The sequence below is a fragment of the Patagioenas fasciata genome, chromosome 21 (assembly GCF_037038585.1).
Source record: "Patagioenas fasciata isolate bPatFas1 chromosome 21, bPatFas1.hap1, whole genome shotgun sequence".
In the NCBI taxonomy this organism is placed as follows: domain Eukaryota; kingdom Metazoa; phylum Chordata; class Aves; order Columbiformes; family Columbidae; genus Patagioenas; species Patagioenas fasciata.
Window position 1 is genome coordinate 5,822,092 of NC_092540.1, and position 27,641 is coordinate 5,849,732.

Consider the following 27,641-nt stretch of genomic DNA (forward strand, 5'->3'; position numbering starts at 1 on the left):
GCACAGGCAGGTTTGTGGAGGAATTCCCAGGGTGTTTCCCATCCTTTTTTAAACATAAACTAATTCTCTGGAAAGACTGGGAAAGCACCAAGCCCCTTGACAGCCCAAGATGCATGCAAGAGTTTACTTGTGAACAAGCACATGACCGCAATTAGCTCTAAGGTTCTAGCACATTTAAATTAAATTATGAAAATGGTTCCCATCCCCAGCTACCAGCCTGTCTCCTTGGGGACACCCCTGTCACCAGAGGTAAGGTCTCTGATCCTGCTGTGAATCAGCTCCTGAATACCTACAGGCTTCAGCTCGTCATCTTCGGGGCAGCCATTCCCAACCCCAGCCATGCCTGTCACCTGTCAAACCTCAGTCGACCTGTGACAATGCATCCATGTCTGTGGACATCATCTGTCCCGAATATCCCTGGTGCTATCTGCTCCAAATTCTGCTAATCCTGTTTTCAGATATGGAGAAAATGCATTTCCTTCCTTATTGCAGCAGCTGCTTGTCCTAGAAGGTTTATGTCCGTCTTTATTCACCTCTTCTTCAGCTTAAGTAATCTCAGTTGACTCATTGTTCCTTTAGTTTACCACCAGACACCTGATCCTTCTCATTGTTTTTAAATATAGCACTTTGGTTTTCTACCTGATGGGACTGCAGGACCCTGTGTTTTATCCTTCCAGCACACCTTGGCTGCAGAAACAAGCCCGTATGTAGGACAAGGAGCCCCAGAAGTTGCGTTGGTCCTTACATGACAGCTGTCCAACTGTCCAACTGTCCCAGCAGGCTACAGAGAGCACCCATGGGACTGATCACTGGGCTTGCACTCCCCTTTCACAAGCACAGAAAGAGAACCATGGCCGATGCTTATGGACTTGCCGGGGCACAGTTTGCATCTCTCCCAGCAGCCACCATCCCTATGTCCTGCAGGGTGACACTGATCTCAGAGGGCTCCCACCAGCCTTGCAGCGTGCACCCTGCAGGAACAGGCTCTGGCTGCATCAGCGAGGAAGGCTGTGGTGCTCTGTGGTCCCTGCACTTGGCCCATGTCCATGCTGAGCAAGCGGTGAGAAGATCACCCGCAGAAGGGAAAAGGAGGAGCATTTTGAGAAAGGCCAGATGGTGCAGGACATGGTTTCAAAAGAGTGCTCCGCAATGGCTAACCTGCCTCCAAGTTCAGTTCCTGCCTTGCTTTTTCCAGCCAGTAAAATGGCGATAATATCACCTTTCCCCACAGGAGGTTTTGGGATTGTATTGTGCTGCCAATGAGGTTGTGTTGTTGTTGTGGAAGGCACCCTGCACTCACAGTCCCGTCCACAGGAGGACAGAGGGTGGGGGGATGGCCCCTGACTCTTCAGCAAGCCAGTGCCAGGAGGTGGAGCGGATCCTACTGAGGTGTTGCAGAGTCACCAGCCCCAGCGAGGGCACTGCTGCAGTGACCTGAAGGACCTGAATCACAAACTGAAGGAAACACAGGGTGGCCTTCACCTGCCTTCTTCAGCACCTTGTGCTTTTCCTCAGTCTGTGTCAGTATAGGAAATTGGTGAGGGTCCTCATCCTTGCCAAGAGCCCTTCCACTCTGATTGAGTGGTCTGTCCTGGCAAAATTTCTAGCCCTGTTCCTGCAAATTCCCAAGGACTAGCCTATCTTTTCCACATCCCTCACTGCTGGCCTCACTCTCCCTGTGACAAAGAAATAGATGAGGGTGAATGATTGGTGCTCCTGGAGTGTGCAGGGACCCACATCTGCATCTGCTAATGACCTCATGCTCCTGGAGCCCACAGCATCCTTACAGAAAGCAATCAGAGCACCTCCTGTAGCAAGAGCACATTACAGCCCAACACAGCCCTGCAGACAAGCCAGGAAAGCATCGGAGCCTTTGGAAAGTGAAATGCTCCCTGTGAAATGAGGACTGGCAGTGTCCCTGCTTTTAGGAAGCAGGAACTTCCTTAAATAAGAGGCTCATGGCAGGGCCTGGATGGGCCAGTTGCTGTGAGCATCAACCATTCGTTCCAGGGGTCCGTGAGCCCTTCTGCTCTCTCCCCTGCTGCAGCCCAGGGGGGCCGTGCTGGCTCTGGCATGAGGCATCGCTCTCGTGCTCTGCATTGGTAGTTATCTGGGCCTGACACAAAAAGCAATTGATCAAAAGCGGCTTTAAAAGCTCCCGCGTTTGCGGAGTGGAAAGTTCCTCTTGTTGAAATTGGGTGGGAGAGCTGCGGTTTTTCCTCAGTTCCTTTGATTTGTTGCCTAATGCAGGGGATGGATAAATCTCTAAGCCCTGAGATTTAGGGCAGGATTCATACTTTACATCTTCAGAAGACGTAGTAAACAGCCCTATACTCTCTAATCCCGGGAGCAGGTTTGTACCTGTTCGCTCTGTATGAACTGGACCGGCTACAACAACTTTATATTGTGGCTGAGTTCAAAACATCCCCTTTGGGATGAAATGTTTATTGCAAGAGTATTTTAAGATGGTTCCTGAAAGGGAGAAAGAGGGACTCCTACCTCAACACCCTGCACAGACCCCACCAGACTGTTACACGGATGCAGAAATTCATCCGACTCCACGAGCAGTGAGACACCCTGGCCTGCAGGAAAATGCCCTGGGGAGGAATTCGGTGGTAACCTTTGTCACACAGACCTTCCCGCAGGGGTGGGTAGTCCAAGTCCTGCTCCACGGGACAGGCAGATGTGGGTGGCCTGTCCACAATGATGAGGAGACCTTCATTTAGAGGGGGTGGCAGTTCCCAGGCATAGCCCAATATCTGCAGTGCTTCTGGACCCAGCTGCACATGTCTCCATCACCCTGTGACCGGGCTGGGCTTAGACTAAAGTGAGACTGTGCAAGGATCCCATCCTTCCCAGGGGCACATCACTTCAGAGCCTTGCAGAAACCTCCTTGGCCATGCAGAAGTGTGCAGCTAGGACAGGCTGGTGGCAAAGATGCCGCTGAGCTGGGCAGAGCACAGGAGCTTTCTCTGGTGCCTGCCAGAGTACAGATATCTGGACCTCTGGGTTGCTCCATCCAAGCCCCAGGACTCTGCAGTGGATCAAACGGGGACCAGTTTGGGGTCTGGACACAAAATCTGGGTGACACCACATTAGGGCATTTGGTGAGTTTTATGCAAATTGCGAACCTCTGCAGATTCTCAGGCAGCGCGAAGGGCTGCGCCCTGCTCATGGCTTGCTGTAGCAGAAACGAAGAAGCGGTGTTGGAGCGCGGGTGGTCCTTGGAGTGGGACACAGCTTCCCACTCACTAAGGGACATGTCAGCCAGCAGGGGTTCAACAACGGACCACAACACCACACCGCTTTGTAACTCCGCATCCCCCTCTGGATGGCTGCAAGTCCCCGTGCATGGTCAGTGCCTGGCATAAGGGGCCGGTGTACGTGGGGGTGGCTCTGCAGAGGTGGTTCTGAGTTACTTACAGAATCTTCAGGCTGTAGAGACCAGAGAAAGCTTCCCCTGGGATCCTGGAGATCTGGTTTCCAGAGAGGCGCCTGCAGCGAAAAGAAGAGCCAGTGATGTGTCAGCATCCTTGTAATGACTGTCCCTTGTCTGCAGAGGCTTAGAAATTCATGCATAATCCCACAGTCCCCCTGGGGAGGAGGCTGCAACACCTACAAGCTGAGCCGTGGTCATGCGCCTGGGCAATGTTTGAATATCATCCCCTCTTACAACTTGGGGAACAGGCAAAGAAAATGATAGATTATTAGTCCTGCCAGACCTGAATCCAGTATTTTCAGCGTCCAGTGACAGCTCGCATCTCAAGACATTCCCTGGATACCTGCAGAGGACCCTGCTGCACAGAAATTACAGCACAGGCTGCATGTGTGAGACACCTCTGCCCAAGGGCACTGACCATCCTGCAGACCCTGCTCTATGCCAGCCAGCTTGGCAGTGACGATGGAGCAGGAGGATAACTACTTTCTGCTCATGTGTGGTCAGGTCGGGACTGTCCCTAAATCATGGACTCTTATCTATCCCTTTTGTCTACATCCTGCATGTTCTCCTTCATCCTATCTACCAAAGCTCAATGGCACCTGGCTTTCTTCCACTCCCTCATTCCCAGCCCTGCTTTGACCTGTGTGATCACAGTTAAGGTCCAGATCCTTTCAACACACGAACATTTGGCATCACTGCTGAGAGGGAGATGAGGGAAGGGGCTGGAGATCGGGATTAACATGTAGGTGTTTCAGCAGAGCCAGCTCATCTGAATATGTTTCCAAAATTAAGACAGAAAACTCAGAAATGTTTCTTGGATGAGTTATTGCTGTAGAAAACCGTAGCAGGGAAGACAAAGATAGGACAATGCAGCCAGGGAAGAAGATGAACATGAAGGGATGGGAGAGGAAGACAAAAGTGAAGAGCAGCATTATGAAGCAGAGTGTGGCTGTTTGGGACACAGCATGAAGACCAGGGGACAACGTTCAGAACTGGCTGAAAGGCTTTATCCAAGGAAACCCACGGCATTCACCAGCATCATCTGATCAGAGTGTTCAAATCTCAGCAAGGCCCAGAGCAGGCTGGGACATTAGCAGGCATTTGGATTTTTCACTGATCTTGGAAACTACATTACTGTTACATCACTTTTACTGATGAGGACAGTGGTCCTGAGAGGCCGTGGTGGGAGCTTGTGGTGGAGCCAGGAGTAAAGTCCAAGACTCTTGAGTCTTGGCTTGACCTAAGGAGAATCTTCTTCTTCTTCTCCTGTTTCTCCCATGAGGACAAATGTGGACCAAATCCCAGTGCTCATCAGCTGAAATGATGAAGACAGGTTCAACAACCTGTTTAAGAACCCAAATTGCTACTGCATTTGTGCTTTACTTTCTGATCCCCGAATGATCAAACAGAGGTCAAGGTTGGACTTCTCTGTAGTCACAGGATAAGGATTGACTTGGAGTGGAATACTGCATCTCCCAAAGGAGACAGTGAACACCATCTGTGTCCAGGCTCATCTTCACTATCCCAGAAAGTCTAAACCAGGCACAAGAGGCTTGGCACAGATGCTGGCAAGCTTGAGTTCATTTAGCATTGACAAAACCCATTTCTTTGTAGACATTTTATCTGTGAAGGAGACAGGTGTTGAGCATGAGCAGTGTAGTCCAGGCTGGATGCAGAGTGCATGGCAGCGAGGACTCTGCGAAGGTCATGGAGAGGATCCGAGCTGCTCTGGGGAGCCACACGCACCGATGGCAGAGCAGACGTGTGCGGGTGCTCCAGCTCTCTCCCTCCCTGTATCTCCCCTTGGGAATCTGGAGAAAATTGCTCCTGTAATTAGGCCTCCGACAGCATAAACAGCACAGGGTCGTCTCTTTAATGTGTGCGAGCAGGTTGTAACCTGCCTCTCTGCAGCATGCAAGCTGCCTGGCATGCTGGGCTATTTGTCACTTGGGGGCTGTGATTTGGGGTAATTGCTCCTTTTGATTGCTGATTTCCACATGGGAGGGAGCGTTGTCCGGGAGACTGGAGTGCTTGCCTGGAGGGGAGGTGTTCCTGCATGGATCCTCACCCTGCTCCCAGCATCCGTCCTTCCACACTGCGCTTGCTCTGCTGGGGGGCTGTTTGTCGTCTGCTGCCTGGAGCTCTTATCTGTCCCCATGCCTTCATTGGCAGCAGTCTACATGTATTCACAGTTAAATGTGCCTCTTGACTTGTTTCCTGGCAGCTCTGCACCTTAGTGTTCACCTTCCTGGGTGTGTTTGAGTGTTTGCCAGGTCCCTGAATGGATCTGGGACTTCCAGGATTAGCCCGAGAGGAGTGTGGTACTTGGATGAAGCCCAGGCTGAGGCTCCTGGCCTCAGAGCAGGGTGGAAGGGAGCCCCATGTGCTGGTGGGACACGTGCTGAGCCAGCTCGTGGCATCTCAGCACTGTGGGCAAAACAGAACATGAGGGGAAATACAACACCGTGGGAGATTCCCTGGTTTCACCGGGCACCACCCCTGGGTGAATTTAGAGGCATCAGGCATCCCCCAGCCCCAGGAAAGGCAGCCACTCGCCCCGGTTGCTGCTGCTTCTGTCCTTGGCCCTGCTACACTGAGACCATGCCATGTCCTTGGCTCACCTCTGGCTCTTCTCTCTCTCTTTACCTTCTCCCCACTGCCAGGACAGCCCAGCTGCTCTCCCAAAGGTGGAGAACTCCACGCTAAGCCAAGGAGCATGTACAAAGGGAGGCACCAGCCACAACCACTTCACTCAGTCCACATCCCAGGGCCATTGCCAGTGCTGTTGGGGTCCAAGAGGGGCTCTGCGTACTTGTATGCAAGAAGAGTCTGGGAGATACCTGTGTTTGTGCACACAGGCTGAGTTTTCACTTCACTAGAGGAGTACATGGCCCAGATGTGCACACAGGGTCCAGAGTCATGGGCTTTGGAGGTTTGCTCTATCACCCACGATGGGAGCTGTGACAATGTGTGTGTAGCCAGGTGTCCCAGGCAAGGTGACATGGCTGTCCCATCTCTCCAAGAGTAGGTCAGGAACAGGAAGGTCTTTTGGGGTGTCTTGTCCAGCAGGAGTGGCCACTGGGAAGAGACGCTGCTTCCATGTCATTAGGTACTGTGCCAGTTCATGTAAGACACCCAGGACATAAAAGACTCACTCTGTGTTGACCCTTGCTGTGTCCATGGTCACTTGGCAATCTCCCTACTGCATGGTTCCCTCTGTCCCTCTCATTCAAACTCCCCAGAAATCTCCCAGCCTGGCAGACAGGCACCCACTGACCATGTTTTCAGAGGCCAGATCTCACAGGAAATTCATGGGAATGGTCCTTTTTTTTTGTTTTTATTTAAAAGTGAAGAGTCACATTTGAAGTGATGCTGACAGAGTGACTTCCCCTGAGGCAGCTCTTCATTTGCTCCTTCTGTGGAGAAGACAAAAGCAAAAAAACCCCACCAAGAAGGACCCAGAAGTGCCATTCCCTTGTACCCTAAGCGCATGGGGGGCTGCCATTGCAGGGCTGAATGTCTGGTCCACAGCACGTGAGCTCTACTCCGGGTCTGCTCATGTATCTTTTTAGGATAGGCAGACTTGATTGAGCTGTATGCCCTGCCATCCTGGAGCTTACACTATGAGACAGGGTTTGGAGAAAGGGAAAGCTCTGGATTTAAAGTCACCAACAGAAGAGGGAGAGAAGGGTCAGGTGGAAGGGGAAGGTGGGAGCTGGAGTTGGCTGGCTTGCTTTGGAAAGCTCATGTGTTCGGTGGATTTTAGATTCTGCTCCCTCCCCCGTCCCCACTCCTGTGATTTCTGAGAACATTCCTCCAGGCTTTGATCTGCATTCCCAATACACTCCAAGTTGGAACAAATTCATGGTTTACCACCTCATGGTTGCTGCAGTTCAATTACCACAGGCTCCCACCCCCTCCTGTACCCTGGGCTTCTTGGTCATGCTACAACTTTCATGGCACACCCAAAGGCTGTTTGCTGGGCATGATCGCTCATGTAATGTGCTCAGGCAACACGATGGTGCCCTTATCATTCACATTAGGAGGCAGGAACATTGCCCATTGGCAGGACAGGACAAACATGTGTGTCCATATCCCAGTGGAATTTTCCCCTTGCCAGGTCTTTATTGAGCATGTCAGCCTCTCTCTTTGATCTCCTGCTCTAGTTTGTTTCTCAAGCACTAACACTGTCAATGCAGAATCTGTGCCCAGATAAACTCTCCGCGCTCCTGTCTGAACAGTGTCATCGCACCAAAACTGTGCCATCTCCTGGGCACACAGCGGACCGAGGGCTCTCTGTTCTGCTCAAGTTTGTTCTCATGTTGGCGCAGAACAGGAATGAAGCCAATTAAGTCATGCAAGTGAAAACATGGTACATTTGAGAAAAAAGCCAGACTTGGACTCTCCCTTCCCCCACAGGAATCTGCAGCTGGTCCTGGTCTGTTATCACCTGGAGGTGTCTCTAACATGGTCTTTATTGCCTCGTTGCATCCCCGAGGAGGAGACGATGCAGACCTGTTTCTAACTCTGCTCTCCATGCCCCCACTGAATGCCTGTTCCAACTCGATAGATTGATGGCATTCGTTTCTTTTGTTTATGGTCCTCAAGCCAGTTTTCAACCCACATGAATGTTCATATGCAAGCTAGTTTGGTTTCATTTGCCAAGTAAGATTTAATAAGACACAACTCCTTAATGAATAACCCAATACAGGATACTCAGTGCCTTCATACCATCTCCTTATATTACAATCTGTCAAGGTTCTCAGGGGCAATTTGTTCCCTCCAGTCCTTGGGAGAAGTTCTGACTTTTGACTCTTCTCTGGATGCCCTACTTGGGGTACCCCAGAACAGAGGCAGTTTTCAGGAAAACTGGGACCAGTCGTTCTCACTTGCAAGGTTTTTTTTTCAAATGCTGAACACTATCACCAGCCTATCTGGAGTAGAAAAAGAAACATCTAAATTTTCACAACATTTCACAACACTTTGAATTCATCAAAGCCAAGTCAGAACTTCTTCAATAACTTGGCTTCATTTTTCAATGTGCAAGATGGAGAACCTCCTAGAAGCGCTCCTTCCTTGTCCCCACCTGAAACTTGGCTAACATTTGTCTTTGCGCCATGCCAGATTGCACCTTTGGAAGGCTTCAGCAGAATTATCCTCTAACCCTCTCTCTGCTGTTGCCCACCCACTGAACTGACAACGAGTGGCAAGGAGCAATGTCAAGCAGCAGGACAGAAAGTCCGAGATGAACTCCCTTGCTGCTGAGAAGTTGCAGAAGAGCCACAGCAGCGTGATTCGTTGCCGCATCCTTGTACCTCCTCAGATACAGGATCTAGGCAGCATCCTGGGGGAGCCACAGTGCCTGGGCAGTCAGAGGAGCCACAGCTCCTCACCTACAGCCATCTGGAAATGGAGAGCTGTGTCAGGGAGCAGTGGTGCTGTCTCCAAGTCTCAACACGGTAAAGCAAGGTCATGGCCTTACAAGAGTTTGTCTCTCAGCCAGAGTTTTCTGGAACCTGCTTTGTCATGGAAACCCACCAAAGCTGCTCTCCTAGGAGTACCCTACTGCAGACACACTACTGCTCTGCTCCAGGAAAGGCTTTTCACCACGGTGCAAGCACACTGATCATTGCCCAGAAATGCCAGCACTGCTTTACACAGCAGAGCTGTCGCTCCAGGAAGAGTCATGCCCCAAAGCCAGAACTGCTGCAGTGCTGCCTGTCACGAGAATGAGACTGACTTGGAGTGAGACCCTGTGCTGGACAATACCCCCAAAGACGGACGTCAGATGCCTGGGAGCTGACGTGGGAGCTGGCGGGTGCTCCAGCCCCAGGCACAGTGCAGCAGTGCTGCTGTTCTGCAGTCCCTGGCGGCTCCACCAGCCCTTGCACCTGCATGGGAAGAGGAGTGGGAATGGGGTTCTTCCCTGGTGCAGGGCAGGAGAAGAGGGCTGTTGTGTTCGCATCCCCAGCGTGGACGCTTGCATTTTATTTTGTTTTGCTTTTATGCTGTTTCTTGGCCCCCAGTCCCTTGAGTTTCAAGAGCTTCCTGGGCAGGGGAACAGCCTGCAAGGGGAGGCCATGGCGTGTGTGCCGAGCCTGCTGCGTGTGCACCGCGCAGAGGCCGGCACTCCCCATGACGGTGAGTCCCTCTGCCCTCGGGGCCCGAGAAGAGGCAGGTGAAAGAGCCAGTGGCTGGGAAGGGGTCTGATCTTGCCGCTGTGCCCCGAAGCAAGAGGTGAATGGCAATGAACACCTGCCTTTGGCTGCAGTTTCTCTTCTTGGCACCAAGTGTTTGTGTTTGGATTCAAAGCACGGTAACAAAGCCCTTGCCGGCGAACACATTTCAACATGTTATTATTCCCAGGCTGGCTTTCAGGATCCTCTTTCTATTCCTTCTGTGCTGATTGCTCTTGTTTCTCTTGGCTCCTAGCTCTGGCTTTTCAGGCTTCATTAACTGGAATTTATTAGCAACTTTAAACAATCTTCCTGCTGCCAAAAAGAAGGAAAGAAAGGAAAGAAAAAAAAAAGAAGAAAGAAACAAAGAGGAGGCACACTAAACTCTGGACTGCTCCCTGCCTGTGTGAGGCCCAGGTCTGAACACCTCTGTCACTGGAGGATTTCTTTGTAGGGCAGGACTGGTGGGCGCTGGGGCTGCGACTGCGCCATGTCCCACACAGACCCTCCCGTCTCTGCGCCGTTTTCCTGCTGGAGCCGGAGGCTGATGGTGACAGAGGAGAGCACAGACTGATGGAGACCCATCATAGAGGAGGCCTCAGTGGCATTGCCTCTTCAAAGCTGGCTGAGACTGGAGCATGAGTGCTAATCACGTCCGTGACACCTTCTGAGCAGCTCTCGGTAAAAACTAATGACCAAGAGGTCCAGAGAGGCCCGTTCTCTTCACTGGATGGGTGGATAAATAGAGGCACTGGCAGGGCAGTGGCTCTACCAAGACCACACAGTTTGAGCTGGAGCAGTCCTGGTGCCCTCATCTGCGTCCCCACCGCAGCACAGCTGGTCGCGGCCCTTTGGTCTCTGGAGGGGAGCTGAGCCATCACAGAAATGTCCTGTGGGACACAGCCTGGCTGGACATTGTGGTGTGGCCTGGGTCACTGCTCCTTTGTTCTCAAGACCCTCAGGTGCCACTCTGCTCTCACTTGCCCCTGCATGTCCCCACCAGCACGGGTGCCTGCAGAGGACTGACATGTCTGGGGCTCAGGTGGATCCAGCAACCTGGATTCACAGTGCTCCACAGCAACCTGGAGGATGTGTGGAACACGGCATGTTTATCCTCAGTGTCCATAGGACACATGTGCTTCCTCTAAACCATTTTCACAGCTTTATTTTCCCTTCCCAGTATTCCTGTTCCTCAGTTGAACTGCAGCTCTGTGCATAAGCTGAGCCTGGAGTTCAGCCGATCTCTGACCGTCATGAAACTCCAGATTCATGGAGAACCCGAGATAGTGCTAAGATAGAGGCACAGAAAGAGGAGGAATTGTAAAATGTGTGAAATGCCAGTTTTCTTCCAAGCTGCTGTGACTCTGGGCTACTGGGACGAGATCTGATGAGAGAAGATTGGCAGTGGCAGAGCAGGAGAACGGAGCTATGAGGAGTTCGTGGGAGAGCCAGGGGAACATGGACTTCGATTACAGAGAGGACGAGGGTTACGGGTCATGCTCGTGTGTGTTCAAGGGCCAGGGGTGTCAGGAGTTTGTAGGATGTTTCTCAGCATTAGAGCAAGGTAAAAATGTCCCTAACACACAAGATTTTCTGGGTTACCTGAAAAGAAGATCTGAAAGTCTGAGTTGAATCTGGCAAATGTTTTTGGCTGAGGAACCTGTGATTTTTTTCAGAATGTTGAAGTATCTTATTTAAATCATCTTTGCAATAAAGCAAATACCATTTGAAATACTTTTTTTCTTCTCAAGTGTGACCCAAATTAAAAGAGTAAAGGTTAAGAAGTTACCTGAAAATAAAACGATTTATTTTTGTTTCATGCCAAAGAACTTTTCTTGGTTGACCAAAGCCCCAGAACATCAGTTGTTCACCTGGAGTTTAATTTTGCCAGTTTTGTGTTCAGTTACTGTGTCCTCCAGCCTGTTACTCCCCCAGTTTATCAAGGATGTAACAGGGAATATAACAGGGTGTGAGGCAGGCTGGGGCTGTGAGGTCACCCAAAATCCCTGTAGATGAGAAATGCCAGGTAAGTTGTATTTGAGGCTGATGACAGTCCTGTGAATGATGTGTATACACACACCATCCTTGCCTAGGTGCTGTTGCTGAAAGAGTAACTTTAGATTTCTGATAATATATAAAAAATCCTTTCTTGCTTGATTTCCTACCAGTTGCTTGATTTCTGTGAATAGGATCACTGTACTATTGCTGTCAAATTCAAGCATGAACTGGATATGCATAAAATCATGGAATCATTTAGGCTGGAAAAGACCTCTAAGATCATCAGGTCCAATGATTAACCCAACACTGCCAGGTCCACCTCTAAACCATGTCCCGAAGAACCTCATCTATGCGTCTTCTAAACACCTCCAGGGATGGTTAGGTATAGGTACATGATGTTGTTGTTTCCAATTCTTCTCCTTATTTTGATGCTTTTTCCAGTCAGAATACCATTGCTTTTTGTGGCATTTTGAACCTCCAGCAGAATGTTCTCTGACAACTTCCAATTATTTTTCAGATTTTCCTGTTTAAATGTTTCCTCTTCATCTGTTTCATGCATAATTATTTTTGGCTGTGGGAAGCTGGCTCTTTTGGAGCCTATGAATATTTATTCATTGCCGGTTGAGACTTTCTGTTTGTGCACGACATTTAATCAGAACTTGATTGCTTTCAGCAAGACAACTGTTAATTGTGCACAACAGAGCATGGTCTCTGTGTGTGAGAAGCTGCACTACCCCCAGTGAAAGCTCCGAGTGTCCGTACTTCAACACGGATGTTGACGAAATGGAAAGAGAAAGTCTGCGAGATGGATGCAAGCTCTTGCAAAAGCCACCTTCTGTGGGCAGCTCAAATTACTCCTGCTCAGTCTTCAAATGCCCAGTGGAGAGGGGGGTTTGGCCAACTGGGGTCCCGAGAAGTCTAATGAATAGAAACTGCAGACAGATGAAGATGAGTTGCGAGACCATTTGAAGTCAAAAACCTATAGTACGATTTCCAAGTGCTCAGACTTTTCCCAGTGGCCGAGCACTGCAGGTGGTCACGCAGTGCAGGGGTTGGTGTCAGTAAGGTGTCGGTCAGCACCACAACCTGTGCACACCACTGGCATCACGCTGTGGCACTGGATACTGATGCATGTGGGATAGTAAACCTGGGAGATGAAAATGTCTCCTTTCAGGATAATGCAAACACCTTTTATGTAGGAAATTGTGACATTTTGCAAACTACAATTTTTGAAGTGCCAATGTCATCTGTGGCGGTGGCTGCAGGAACTGATTTGGTAGGGTCAGTGTTTCATTTAGACAGATTAAGGTATAGTAAGTGTTATATATACAGTAAGTTTACAACACATACATCAAATGCAGCATAATATTAGTATTTCATGCAATGTAATAATAGTGTTTTGAAGAAACTGCATTTTCCATCAGAAGTTATTGTGTTGAAAGAAGCAACAGTATGAGAATAACACCTGGAGGTATTTCTCATGGTCAAGTGGAGTAAGACCATACAGGTGCAATTTATCCACGCAGAAATGGCCAACCTCAACCTTCTGCCCCCCAGGCTCCGAGTTCTGGGGCTCTCAAGGGATTCCAGTGGTTTCTAATGCTGACGGTTAATTTTCACACTTTCAGAAGTGGAGGCACTCCTTCACTGACACAGACACACGCTGCTCCCCGGGGATCGTGTTCGCTGCTGTGCCTCAGTGTGCCTGCCCAGACTGCCGTGCACACCGGTGCACAACAGGACACGCCAGCCTCAGTGGCAAATGTTTTGGAATTTGATTGCCTGGGGTCATTGCCATCTGAACTGCGATGTGCCCTGGAGCTAATGTGTCTCTGGTCTGTAGGAGGCTGTGAGGGGACCCTGCATGCAGAAGGGTGAATGAAACTCCCTGTTTGCTGGCCTTGCTCTGGGGTACAGTGTTGATTTTTGCATAGTGGATTGGGTCCTCTGTTATGTTGGCTTTTGGCACACGCACCGTCTCAGCCTAAGGGTAATGTCCTCAATCAAATCCTACAGCCAGAGTAGCAAAAAGCCCCTCTCCCAGCATGCAGCCTCCTTCCATCTCAGCCTGTAGCCGCAGTGGCAACACCGGGGTTGCTGCCAGAGCCACAGGCACCCTCTCCAGTGTCCGCCCCCACCCTGACCATGCCCTGCCCCGCTCCAAACTCACAGCTCCTCCAGGAAGCGAAGGTGGCGGAGAGTGCGGGGCTGCAGCCGGCTGATGTTGTTCATGCTCAGATCTCTAGTGGGAAAGAAAGACAGAAGTCTCTGATCAATAACACTGTGGTCTGCACAGAATAAACCCCAGTGCCAGGCTCTGTGTCCCGTCTCTCTTAAAAGTGAATACAAGGAGGCCCTGCAAATGGCATTTCAGCATTAGCATCATATCCCAGCCCAGGCTCTGCCCGCAACAGGATGGAGAGGACAGCACAAGCAGTATTAGTGTCTCACAATTTTTGGAGAGTGAACACAAATAGGAAGCCCAGTGATACTGAAGTAAGAGTATGTCCCTGGGCCCAAAATTATCTTTCTGTGACCATTGGTCATGCCAGTCACCACAGGGAGCTTTGTCAGCGCATGGACCTGCAGCTGCTTTGGAGGAGAAAGCAAGCCACGGAAGAAGGGCCACATCCAATTGGACAGGCGTGCTCTAAACTGGAGAAACTGGAGAGCAATGCCAGGAACGGGGGATGGAGGTTGGCTCTGTGGTTGACAAACTCTGAGTTTAGCGGGTGGGAAGAATCTCTTTGATTGTGCTTGTCTCAGTCTTTGTCATCTCCCGCTAAAGGCTCACCTCCTATCTGCTTAGGGTCTGACAGACCCGCAGGGCAGAGACTCTGCTGCAATCTCAAGGATCCAGTGGAGCTGCTGAGTCTTAAGCCCTTGGCACATCACAGCATCACAGTGAGCTGCCCACTGCAGAGCTGTCATCATCTTAGGGTATAACAGCAGCAAAGTCTGCGGCACATGGTGTGTCAGACCAGCTGGTAGTTGGAAAAACCAAGGGTGCTCCTGGGCTACAAGGCTCTTCAGGAGGTCTGGTACTTGACAGCACAGCTCTGCCCTCATGACCAGCTGCACATGGAAGATCTGTGCTTGCCAAGTCACCCAACTCTAGAGGAAGCTCCGTCCAAGTGAATGCAACTGCGCATCAATTTTTGCACCTATGAGGAAATACGAAGCTGAATTATAAGCTGATGTGGTTAAAACCAATGAGAAGGAATGCACCATATCCCCTGAGCCAAACAATCCTAGTCAAATGTCATCTGAGGTGCTGGGTAGAGTCATATGATGAAGAATGGACTATTTTTGATCATTGTGTATAGACAGGACACCAGTAAGGTTTGGAAAGTGTCTACTAAAGAGGCTTAAAATGTTTGGGGGTGTAGCCTCCTTCATTTTCCACTCCTCTCCCCCAACTTTCTGACCAAATCTATTTGGCATTGGTCAAGGCAGGTTACACCTAAGCAAGGTCTAAGACCTGACTTTACGGTTTCTCTGGAGATGTGTCCTCTGACAAAACTGCAGTTTCATGAGCCCTATTTGAACATATTCCTGGCAAAGTTTGGTTTGTGGTTTTTTTTTTTTTTTTTTTTTTTTCCCCTTTGTAATTTTCTCCTCTACAAAAGAAGTGATGGAAAGATCCCCCAAAGACCTATGAGAATTCAAAATTCTGTTTTCCGGATGAACACAAAAATGAAGTTATTGTCTGCATTGTTCTGTGCGCAATGCTGCATTCTATATTTGGATGATCTCAGGATACAACAGAAGGGTTAAAATATTATTTTGTGCCGCTTCTATTTTTATTTTTAAATCCCTAAGGGCAGTTGCTACTTAGCACCCATTAAAACATCTTTTTTCCTACATCAAAGTGTCTCCTGTTTATGTTGTAATGAATCAGTCTGATGTTTTGACATGTTGTGAAACAATGTAAAAATAATGAAAAATAACATAAAATGAAAGGCAACGAAACAAAACACAGATATGAAACATCCAATATCTCCTTGAAACTCCGAGGCATATTCCTTAAGTAGCCTTCCGCTGGCAGTGCAGGGAATACTGCTTGCCTGCTCACTTTTCAAACCTCATCGAGCTGCATTTCAGGTGCTCAGCCCTGTCCTCGGCATGATGGGGACAGTCACCTGTCCCGCACCCCTGGGCAGGGGGACAGAGGGTACGGGGATGCACAGACCCTCAGCACCAGTCCCACCCAGCAGCTCTGTAATATGTACCTGGTGCAAATGGGGAGGCTAAAAATGTTTCGGCTCCTTCTTTCCCCCTGCTTGATCCACGCCATGAAGAGGAACAAAATGCACTGTTTTCTGAAGAAATCTTCCAAAAGGTAGAGGAGAAATACGATTATCCTGTCGGTCCGGCAGCCTCACTCTGCCTGGCACGACTTCTCTTTGAACGCCCCATTCCCCTCCCTCTCACCTTCTTGCACCCCTGGGGCTCGTGGCCATGGACGGGTCTGAGGGAAGGGGCTCTTTCTCATGGGGCAGTGAACTAAAATCCAGCCCTGCTTTCCAAGACTATTGTATGGGGAATATTTTGGGTTAATTTATTCAAAAGTCACCGATATTTTGAGGTGTTTGGATGTTCTGGTGGTTTGCAGTCCTGCAGGAGTCGAGTGCAACAGATCTACACTCGCCATACTGAAAAGGGGAGGCCCATAGTGCAGACCCTGGTTGTGGTCCGCTAGCTAACGAGCGGTGGGGCAAATACGGTGTCAACAACTCGGCTTTACTGTTAGCTCCCCAGAGCGATATCCCACCGCAGCCCCACGTCAGCTCCTCCAGAGCAGCGGACTTCACACCTGGCTTGGCGTGATGGATCTCCTGGACTGCCCATGGTCTGAGGACATCATGGAGGGGATGGTGCAAGGCAGATGATGTGAGGGAAGAGAAAGTACCTGCAAGGGCTGGAAATGAGCTTCCTGAGCACAGTCCTGGCCTCAGTGATTTTGCTAGCCACAAAAGTACGAGATGTTGCTCCACAGGTTGTCCATGCTTGTGTGAAAGCTGAGGCACAAGATTCTTTCTTCAAGTGTTGTGGGAGTAAATATTTGACTTATTACTCATGTAAAGATGTTGTTGACTGGTTGCTGTGTTTTCCCAAGCTCATGCTTTTCCTCTTAGTAAAGTTTCTTGTGTTAGGTACATCCCCAGTGCATGCAAGAGTGGAAATGTTTCCTGCCAGAGTAATCAGAGAAGCTATTTATCTCTCCAAGTGTTTGGGGCTGGTTACTTCAGCAAGCCACATTTAGTTAATTTTATAAGGAACTCATGGTATTTGAACATCATTGGATTGTTTTTTTCCTTACAACATCTGTCAGAAGGATTAGGGATGTGTGGACTAAATGGATTAGAGACTCCTCTGACCTTTCTCAGCTCTCTCAATGACTTTGGCTTTCCAAAATAGCTCCCTCTTTTGAATGACAAGCATCCAGTGGAGTCAAACAGATTTTGAGTCACTCATGTCTAAACATGACTATTGTCATTTGCACAGGAGAAACCACTACAAAGATGGAGACGTTACCATGGCAGGCATTATAGAAACACATGAAGAACATAATTCAGATCCCAAAGTCCTTTAAAATCTAAACAAAATCAGAAAGGTAGGAGAGGATAGGGATGCTGCAGCTTCACCCAGGCTTATAATGTAGGACCAGCAAAGGAACAGTCTGCATCCTTGCCTTTGAGTTCACGGGAGCACACTGCACTGGGGCACTGGGACCAGCCGTCCCGTCCCAGAGCTCCTGTGTTCCTGGTTCCCTGGTGACTGGCCCATCTGTCCTCTCTGCAAGGTATCAAGTAGAGACAGGAAACCTTTTGTTGTCAAATCATTTTGCATGGCTGTGATCTGAAATGCTGACAGTAGAGTGAACCACTCCGCTACTCCAGGAGCTGAAAGTCTTGTTCTGGTATCGCCCCCATTTACCCGTGAAGCAATGTCTTTTAAGGCCTCTTGCATCAGGTGTTGAAATTACCTATGCTTCCCAATGGCACTGCACCAAAGCCATCATGGCTATAATTAGTGTGATTTAACATCCCCCCCTTCCTCAACTAATTCTAAACATTTATCGTAAGAATTTCTAACTTGTACCAGCAGGAAAACTGAGACACAGTTCATGGAAACTGAGCTCATGTGATTCAGCCTCAGACCTTACAACTCCTCTGGCCCTCGAGGGGTTCCTTAAATTATTTGCTTTGATGTCGCCTTCTTTCATGAGCAACCTTTGATTATTCACTGATTAGCTGATCTTCCTTAACAAAAAATGATGTGACACACACCATGCTTTGGGTACTCAGGTAGGACTGTCTGCCATGCCCTCTAACAGTGCTATGAGATGGTTACCACAGTGGTTTAGTTCATGGAGGGTATGAGCTTTAAAGATCAAAGGAATTTATCTTTGGCATAATTGCTCGGGCAGGTGGGATGCAGGCTGTGCTGCTGGTGCTCTGAAATATGGAGCCACGGATGTCCCTGTGGGGAGCAGCCCAGTCCCAGAAGGTTCCATTCAGCTCTGGCGAAGGCACCTGCAGGACCCTGTGGAACTATATTCTCTTAGGCCAAAAGGGAAGTTTTTTTATACTATAATATGTGGCTCTGCATGAAGGGCACCTCGTGATACTTGCTCACGATAGGCTTAAGCAATGTCCTCAGGACGTAGCTCTAGGGACAGTGGGATTGATGTGTCTCACGCAAACTCAAGGTGTCTAAAAGCTGCCCACAAAAGCAAGGAAAGATGAACCTTGCCCATCACCCCCAGAGCTCCTGATATACCTCTTCCCAGAATATAAGCAAAGTGTTTCCCCAGAGATGCACTCTAATGTGCAGTTACACAAACAGAAGCCAACAGACGTAAAACAAAACAGATTGAAGCCACATTGGAGTAACACAATGAGATTGTGGTTGCTTGGTCAGGAGAGACTGAGGGTGAAGTCTGCAGTGATACGGTTTTGACCAAGGACAAGCACAAAACCGACAGAGCCAGTTGTGCATCTAGCTCAAGATCTGCAAAGTGCCCATCGCTGGCAGAGAGATGATGCTCTCCTGGAAGCCATCACAGGGCTGGGAGTTTTCCTACACAAAGCTCCTAGCTTTCCTATATAGCTCCCAGCTATGGCTGGGAGAAGACATTCCCCAGCCACCTCTCTCTGTACTCCAAAGTGGCAGAAAGTCTGGTCATTAGCTTCAGTCCCCTGAAATGCCCTCCATGGGGCCCTCTGTCACTCAGCACCCTCCTTCTGGCTTCTGTGGTACCTCAGTGAAAGCTCATGCATGTGGCAAGAGCTGGAAGTGATGACAGATGTTGCCCAAGCCACTTGGATAGAATTTTCATTATTTAGGGAAATAGACCTTGTGCTGCTTTTTTGTAAGAAGGCAAGGTTGCCCCTACTAACATATCTGACTGCTGTCCTAAGGTTTTGAGCCTACAGGAAGCTACTAGGAATCGCAAATAATGACTAGTTTCTCAAACCTGATTTGCTCCACTACGTGAATACCTTCCCATTTTCCAAGATGTTCAAGATATTAATGTGCACTCTTCCCAGTGCGGACTCAACCTGACTCCTCCCAGTGTTGGTGCCAAACACGTAGGTTCTTGGATGGTAAAATGGTAAAAAACACCCTCCTTACACTCAGACAGTTGAGCAGAATTTTTTATGATTGTGGGGAGAAGCTAATGACTTGGTATCCTCTTGATTAATTAATTGCACAATTACAGCATTAAGGCCTCCCAGCCTAGCAGTTTGATTCCTGGGGGAGCTGTACGAACCAGATCAAAATGCCCATCCTTACCTTGGAAAGGTCTGACACTAGACCTGTTCTTTCAAGGCATGAAACACGCTTGTCTCTGAAATCAGTAGGAGATGAGCAATGTCTCTCCCTATCTTCTGGCCACTCTCATTAGCATCCAGTGGAAAATGCACAATTACAGCACCTTTAGAAAAGAAGCCCAAAGGCAACAAATGATGGCTTTAGGAATTCTTTGGATTATACTAGAGTGATTCACAAACATTCTTGTTATCTCCTTTCCTCTTTATCTTGAAATCTCCAAGGTCACCACAAAATGTCTGAATTGCTTGGGGTAAAGCTGGGGCCGATGATAGAAGGGCACTTGGAGCCATAGAGCCAGTTGAAATCTTTCCTAAAGCCTGCAGGTTGAAAACTATGATAAAGGTAGTCTCCATAAAGAAATGGAGAAAGGGAAGATAAAGAGATCAAAGCAGTGAAAGCTAATTTGCATTACACCATATCTGGAGGCAGCAGCCCTCCTTCAATCCCATATCACTGCAGTAGGCAAGAGCGGAACGTGTTTCTACTCCCACCTCTCCATGTTTGAAAATAGATCAGTCATCTTAGATCATCCCCCATGAGTAGGCCCTATCCAAGATCTCCACAAAGTTTCAATAATAAAAACTCAGCCAAAGTTAGTTTGCCAGGTTGAAACTGAGCCCATCCCTGCACTATCAGGTCTTCAGAAGTCTGGTCTGTGCAGTGAATAGTGGTGACCTATGGCAAGCACAACTCTCATGTCACTCTGGTCACTCCACTTCCAGCTCCCGCTGTAGCTGCCCTGGCTCTACACCGTGTTGTGTGCCCTCTGCGCATGAGAGTAGAAAGGTGCTGAGCAGAGGAGCAATGCACTTCTGCCCCTGGGAATGGCTGATGTGAGAACAAACAGAAATAACTTTTAAGAACCATCTGCCAGGTCCAGGTGGTCAGTGAGGACCATCTCACTCCAGGGCCCACAGGGTCTGCTAGGGGAAGGGCTTTCCCTCAACAGCAGAGGAGGAAGGGAGAAGGTGTGGGGTGCACAGCCAGTGGAAAACAGAAGGGGAAGATGCTTGGCAGGAGAGGCTGCAGCCACATGGAGGAGACACTGCTGGGAAGAAGCAAGGAACTGCCTCCAGAAGTCACTGTACCACGGGGCAGAGGTTGGATCAGAAGGCAGTTTTTCAAAAAGGGCAAAACCTCCCTTCAGGTTTGCGCTTTGTTTTTTTAATCCGGTTTATGGCGCTGCTTTGGTCGTGACTGTGAGGAGCTGTCATCACGAAAGAGGGCTACCCGTGCAGGGATTCTCAAAGAAACTGAAGTAAGGCCCTGAAAATTGCAAACAGCAATAATACAACATCTGCAGAGTGGCTGCCTCCAAAGGAGAAAATAATGTTATAACCTAACACCTGCATAGCAACGAGGCAGTGTTCAGGCCTTGCTTTTCAGCTCTCTCATCTTGGAGATGGTGTGCTTTATGCCAAAACAAGTAAGCGAAGGAACAATCACGTCATGACAAGGCTGAATACATTTAATGCACTCAAGCAGGAACGGAAGGCAATAATTCACTCTGAAGCAGTTCAAGTTTGGGATAGTCTGGCATTGCAGATGATTTATATTTAGAGTTGGGCTTGGCAGGTGCTTTTATGGAACTGAAGTTTGGTTTTCTATTGTATTCAACCTGTCCCAGAAATAGTTTAAACCATTCTGCTTTGTGGCATGGCCAACTTTTAATTATCTCATCTGGGAAAGAAGCACACAGAATTTCCCTGTTTCATTTCCTGGGAGGTGGGTAGTGCTAGGTGCTGCTGGTGACATGATGCTGGTGCTGATCGGAGATGGTCAGCCTTTTCAGAATCCTACGCCCAGCTATCTGGTGGATTGACAGAAACACTCCTGTCCCAGCCCTCTTTCCTTCTTTCCAGCCTCCTGTACCACAATACTGGTGTGTGGACTGAGAATTAAAAGTCCAGCTAAGACCACGTGCTCCCAGGAGGACAGACAACATGTCCTTGTGGTGGAGCTGCCCGGCCATCGGTGTCTGTGATGTGTTTTGCAGAACTGTCTATGCTGGGCTACAATGTCCTGTCTGCATCGGCTCATGCAAGGTGACGGCCGACGCCAACGCTCCTGGAGCTGCTGCTGGCCACCCAGCCTGAGGAAGGGAAGGGCATGGAGGGACTCACCCCCAGCAGCTGGATTGACCACTTGTCTTTGGAAACAGGATCCCAACCTTCAGTCCAATTGGACAAGGGCGTGATGCCAGAGCTGTAGGGATGGATGAGCCTCTGCTGTTGCCCAGGACAATGTTAAATGAGCAAAGGAAATATAAAAAAAAAATTGCTCTTGTATGTGTTCCTGCCTTCCTTTTTTGTCTGTGTGTGTCTATGTAGGAGGATGGATTTTGACAGAGTGAGAAGGGAAGCATCACTTTACTCAAGGAAGCAGAACAGGCTCTGGGGTGGGATTCACAGGTGACCGTGGCTATTGCCCTGAGTACCAATGGCTGACCCCGCATATGGGGACAAAGTCAAGAAAAGCGAGAAAAACTCAGGATTTGAGAAAATTCAGAAGCATATATACAACTTAAAATAGCTATTTTTATATTATGTAGGTCTTGTATCTAGGGCATTACAAAAACTGAGAAGCACTGGTCTTCCTGCTGGTACCAGGGCAGAAAACCACAAGACTGATGTTACGTGCAGAGATAGGATATTACTAGACAACTCCCACTGTTATCTGCAAGAGGTGTTGGAGGCCATGGCATGATCACAGGACAGAGACTCTGTCTGTAGACCTTCCCCTACGAACCAGGCACAAGAGCTGTTGTGGTGCACAGACTAAAGTTGACGTTATGCACACCAGGGATGTCTATCAGGAATATTTTTTGGGGCATCCACCAGGGATAGATGTAAAGCTCACACAGGCAGAAAATCAGGAGACAAAATGCATCTTAAGAAGAAACACTGGGCTGTTCTCCTCATTCTCATGGGCCTCTGGCAAAGGGCAGATGCTGATGACCATCATTCAAAGAGCAGCATGGGACAGTCCCATCACTGTCCTTTATAGGTACCTCTAGCACTCAGCTCCTATACACTCCCCAGCAGGTAGCTGGGCTGGAGCTATTTCTGGAGATGCTCCCAGGAAGGTTCACGAATGGTCAGTCTCAGATGTTATCTATGACAGCCAACTATGTAGGTCCAGGTGTGTAGAAACCAGGCTAGAGGTGAGACACAATCCTGTCCAAGCTGGAGGGATAACAATGTCCTGTCCGGAGCCCTCAGACTGCCCTGAATGTGCTTCTGATACATTCACAAATGTGGAAGAGCTGACGTGAGCTGACACTGTGTGGGGCATATGGATCATGTCTCCAGCATGTTCCCCACCCTGATGCTCCACCATGGTTCTGGGCTGAGTAAGGAGTGTGTTAAAGGCTGCTCCACCCCCCAAAAAAGGTAATCTTGAAGCCTCTTGTTAGTTTTCTAACCAGCTCCCTTGTGCAATGACCTAAGTGTGTCCAAAGACATGACTTCAGATAGCTGGAAAACTCAGGAGCCCAGAGGTGACATGACAAAGTTGTGCAACTGCAAAGAGTGGGTCCATATTTGCTTAAACCAACCATTTACAGAAGTCATAGTACTGGTCTGGAGCAGTCCAGAATCTAAGCAATGTGTCAGCCTGAAGTTGTGGACCCCAACAAGGTGGCTTTTCACTGCAAAACGGATGATGAAGTGCCAGCATAGATAGTGCAGCATTTCCTGATCCATGCCCACTACACCCACATCAAGAAGGGATTTCAAAAACACCACGCGGGCAGTTGCAAGTTGCAAAAGTGTTTCTTCCAGCTGAAAGTGAACACCTTCTCACCCCCACACAGCCCATGAGACCTCACCTTTTGCACCAACTTTCCGCTGGCCTTGCCATGCACCCACGCACTTGTATGATCTGGTGTGTGATGCTGCCTGCCCATGTTCTAATGCATTATCAAAGACATCAGGGAGACATTTTTATTCCTACTGTTGGGCTAAATGAAAAAGGGTTGGGACATTTTTTTGCTCTGAATAAGGGGGAGGGGGCTCACCACCCAGACATGGTTGAGAAATCTGGCAAGGGAAGTGTCAGAGCAGGTGGGGCAAGCTGCGCCCAGAGGCAGAAAACACTCACAGCCCAAGGATTCAGGTGCTCTGCTCTGTGAGTGGAGCTGGCGCTCAGAAGGCAAAATCCTGCTTGTCACAAGCACACCGTGCTCTGCACCCTTCCTACCTCCACTTGGCTGACAAGGCAGGACAATGGAGGCAGTTCCTGAAGCAAAGAAAATTTAAATTCCTCCAGCCAATTACCTCATGGCAGTAAATCTTCCACCTCTCTTTCCGAGTCATTGGTGAAGCCTGTCTATTGTCTGGGGAGCCTGTCTGTCTGCCCCAGCACAAAAGGCAGAACAATCCGTGGGCTTGAGTAACATCCGATGTATTAAAAGATGGAAGAATAAAGCAGGAAAAGGGCCAAGGAGAGGTGGGTGGGGAGGAGATCCCCAGGAGGCTGCTCCAATGTGTGGGTGTCTGGTTTACAGAGGCATCCAGCCTTGTCTGTCTGCTGCAGGTGTCTTTCAGGCTGGATGCTGGTCAGGGTAGTGCTGGAGAGGACTGGGGACCGTGTGGAGGTTTTCAGAGGGGGGTTGTTGCTGGCCTGGAAGGGGATTGCTGCTCACAGCACTGTCCAAATCCTGTCCACGCACCCTAAAATTTTCCCTCCAGTGAGGTCAAGCTGCGCTGTCTTCTGGGAGCAAGGCAGGAAACAGCCCCTGAGTGCTGGTAGATCAGTAAGGTGGGCATGGGTGAGCACCTCCCGGTGCGTTCTGCTGCCCCTCTCCTCTGCCAGACACTGCTCTTCATCAGGAGGAAAATATCCTGTGTTACCAAGATCCAGGCTGTTGGAGAACAAAGTCTCTGTTGCCATCAACCCTGACGATCCTGAGAAGGGCATGAAGCCTGCATGTTCCTTGGTTAATTAGAGGTCTGCATATGTCAAAGGAGGTGTCCTCTCTAGCCTTGCTGCTTGGTGCCCTCACCTGGCTTGTTGGAGCCAGATAGGAGCAGCCTCACCCTTTCTTCGCAGTCCAAGGCACTTCTCTGCCTGGGAAAGACCGAGATCCTGGGGGATCAAATGTGAATCCAGTCCACGCGTAATCAACGGGACACTGTTTGTCTGCTATATCCTGCACAACATCTGTGCAAGAAATGAGAAGCAGCTGCAGTAATGTCTGCTTTCTGAGGATCTGTCAGCAGTCTGGAAGAACCAGGAGCTGCACCTGTGAACTGAGGAAGCTCCCTCCATCTGCAGTCCTCTCTCAAGTCAAATTATGGCCAGACTCCTAATCCCAGTCCTGCTAGACAAAATTACTGAAAGTATGAGAAAGAAGGCTTAATGATAAAAGACTTCCTTTAAGTAAAACGCAAGCTCTGATGAAACAAGAGAGCAGAGTCATGCAAATAATGAGAAGACCGAGGATAACCAAGTGAGAAGCAGTTCTGGTGCTGGTGGGTAATGGGGTAGGACACATCCCAACAGCATGCCCTGAAGACCTCTGTGTGCAAGAAAGGGAGGCTGGACAACAGGCCACGAGGCAGTTGCAAAGCAACCCGCCAGCATCAGGACAGCATTTGTCTTCTCAGCTTTGCTGCAATCTCCTCTCTGCTTCACACTTTTGGCAGCCTTTTGCCTGAATGTGCACCTCTTGTCCTTTGCAATCCCACTCCCATATCATGATATGTTTTTATCTGTTTCCTCGGGGCCAGATATGTATCTTGCCAAGTGATGTTAGTGACACTTTTTGTACACCCTGGGCTAGAGGGGTTTTCACCTGTAGCCCAGCACAGGAGCAGAGAAAGGGGAGCAGCAGAGAGGAGCTGGATGCTGCTGTGTGGAGACAGAATGCTCAGCTGCATGCTCAACCTCGGATGACTTCTCTGCCTTGCTTGAGTGGAGCTGACCTTGGACACAGAGACTGAGGCATTTGTGCGGGTAACCTAGGGAATACTGCAGGTTTTGACTCCCTTCCCACCCAGGATGTGGCCACTCTCCTTGGGGTATGGGCAGACACCTTCCCATGGTTGGAATGGTTGCTGGCAGCTTGATCCTGCATAAACTATCTCCACAGCCATTGCCTGCCTTGCTCCAGGTCCCTGTGGTTCTTGCTGTTTCTGTAGCGTGGAAGGAGGCACCTCTGAAGACCACAGCCCATGCTGGCCCAGCACTCCTGTCCAGCTCCAGTTCGATCTTGCTTTTGTCTTGTGCAGTTCAATTGTGCAAAATGTTTCTGGAGGAAATCAGTCATTGAGTCATTTGTTCCCTACATTTTGGACTCAGCTTTGGGATCAGTAGCCTTTCATTGCCCCAAAAGACTGGGGCACAGAGTTAGACAAAGTCTTCTGACCTGTGCCTTAGTGTTGAGACAGCTCCCATAGCCCACTGATCTGTTGAACATTGTGGGGGGAATCTGACACCACCATCACAGCCACAAAGCGAAATGCTAACCCGTACTATTGCGGGGAATGATGGATGATTCCTGACAGCAGAGGGGAGACCTCACTTGTTAGCAGACTCTACAGGTGCTGTACAGATGTCCTCTTCCGAGCCAGCCCATTCGTTATCTTGAGCTGCTCCTCATTGCCACAAACCAAAGGTCATGGTCCTGCAGGATCCTCTGAGTGGTCCTCACACTGCTTCTGGCAACTACAGGGTTGTGTTTTGTGAAGTGGGGTTGGGACTGTGCCCACAACCTCTCCATTTGTCCGTGCCCCAGCAGAAGAGAGGTGCAACGGTGGGTGTCCCCAGCTGGCACTGCTCGTTGCAGCAGGACTATCTCTATGCTTCTCAAGGCTTGAAATGTGAAATGCAGCCTGGGCTGGAGATGGCGATCTGTCCTCAGAATTAGGCAATCCAAACACTGTGAACCCAGAGCAGTGACTGAGCTTCTTGCACAGAAAGCAGTGTTGTGCCCGGAGGACAGCAGAGGCATGGGCTCTCACCTGTCAGTGGGAATCTTTGAAACTTGGTCTCTGTTGGAGATGTGGAACCTCGTGCTTGCTCTGGTCCCTGTTCGCAGATGCAATCGCAAACCGAGTTCTGTCATGATGGGACATGGGTCACAGCTGTCCTAGAGCCAAAGTGGTGGTAGGTCAGGGAAAGGGCTGGTGGGAGGTGCAGTCTCCAGGCACAGAGTCATACCTGTTATATCCACCTGCATCTGTGCATTCCTGTCATAATAGTGCAAGCAATTCCAGTCTTGCTTTCAACACCAGAGATGTCCATCTCCGGTGTTCAAATGCCCCATATGCTTGCAGAATGATGCAAATATTAATTTATCTTTAGGAGACATCAAATTTTCAAGGCAACCACCTCAGTGCACTCCAATTCCCTTCCAGCGATGGCTGCACTTTAGATTCCAAACACATACATCCAGTCTCCAGAAGTCAACACTATCTTAACAACCAGACTTAAAAAGTATCATCCTGATAGTTGCTACCCACTCCCACAGAGGAACCTGGGCTGTGTGGGTGCAGGGTTTGCAGTATCAGGCCCTGGGCTCAGGCTGCAAGTGATGGAGCTCGGTCTGGGAGAAGCTGCTTGGTGACAGAAGGCAGAGTTTCCTGGGCATGGAGGGGCAGGTGTGGGATTTCTGAGCAAGGCTGGTGGTGTTTGTTCTGCAGTGCACAGGGGAACAGGCTCCAGCATGTGTTCTTGGTAAATATATTAGATTATATCAAGAGTACACCCAGCTCCTATAATTTACTTTTCACTCTAACAAAACCAGCCCTTCATGACTCTGGATATTGCCTACTTGCTTGGGCACAAGGGTTAACAATGAAGAATATTGGGTTTCTTTTATTTGCTTTCTGAATTTTGAACCTTCGGAGGTTTGGGAAATGCCTTTTTCAAAGGAAAGACACTCACTTCTTGTGATTCCAGGAACTGGTGTTTGCTGCAGGAAACTAACAAATGTAAAGCTTTGGCATCGCCACCGATCACGCGTGTGCTGCCTTCTGTGCTCCTGTAATCAACCCTGCCCAGTTCCTTGCCAACTGATCTTCCAAAAAGTGACCTAGAACACTGATATTTGGCTTTATGGAGACAATGGAGGCACTTTCTTATGCCAGGTAGGAAGTCAACTCCTAGCGCTGCTGCTGTGGTACCCCCAGACCAAACAGAGGCCACTCAGCCAGCTTTGATATCTGACACATCCGCCCCTT

At 49.2% G+C, this 27,641-nt stretch overlaps 1 protein-coding gene across 1 annotated transcript in view; it reads right to left on the minus strand.

Annotated features, from left to right (window-relative positions):
• The window catches only part of LGR6 (leucine rich repeat containing G protein-coupled receptor 6), a 120,142-nt gene that overhangs the window by 60,063 nt on the left and 32,438 nt on the right, over positions 1-27,641 (minus strand). The window contains exons 2-3 of the mRNA XM_065854471.2: positions 13,784-13,855; positions 3,424-3,495 (exon numbers count right to left, since the gene is read on the minus strand). Coding sequence (XP_065710543.2) covers positions 3,424-3,495; positions 13,784-13,855 — 144 coding nt within the window. The remainder of the gene's footprint in view (positions 1-3,423; positions 3,496-13,783; positions 13,856-27,641) is intronic.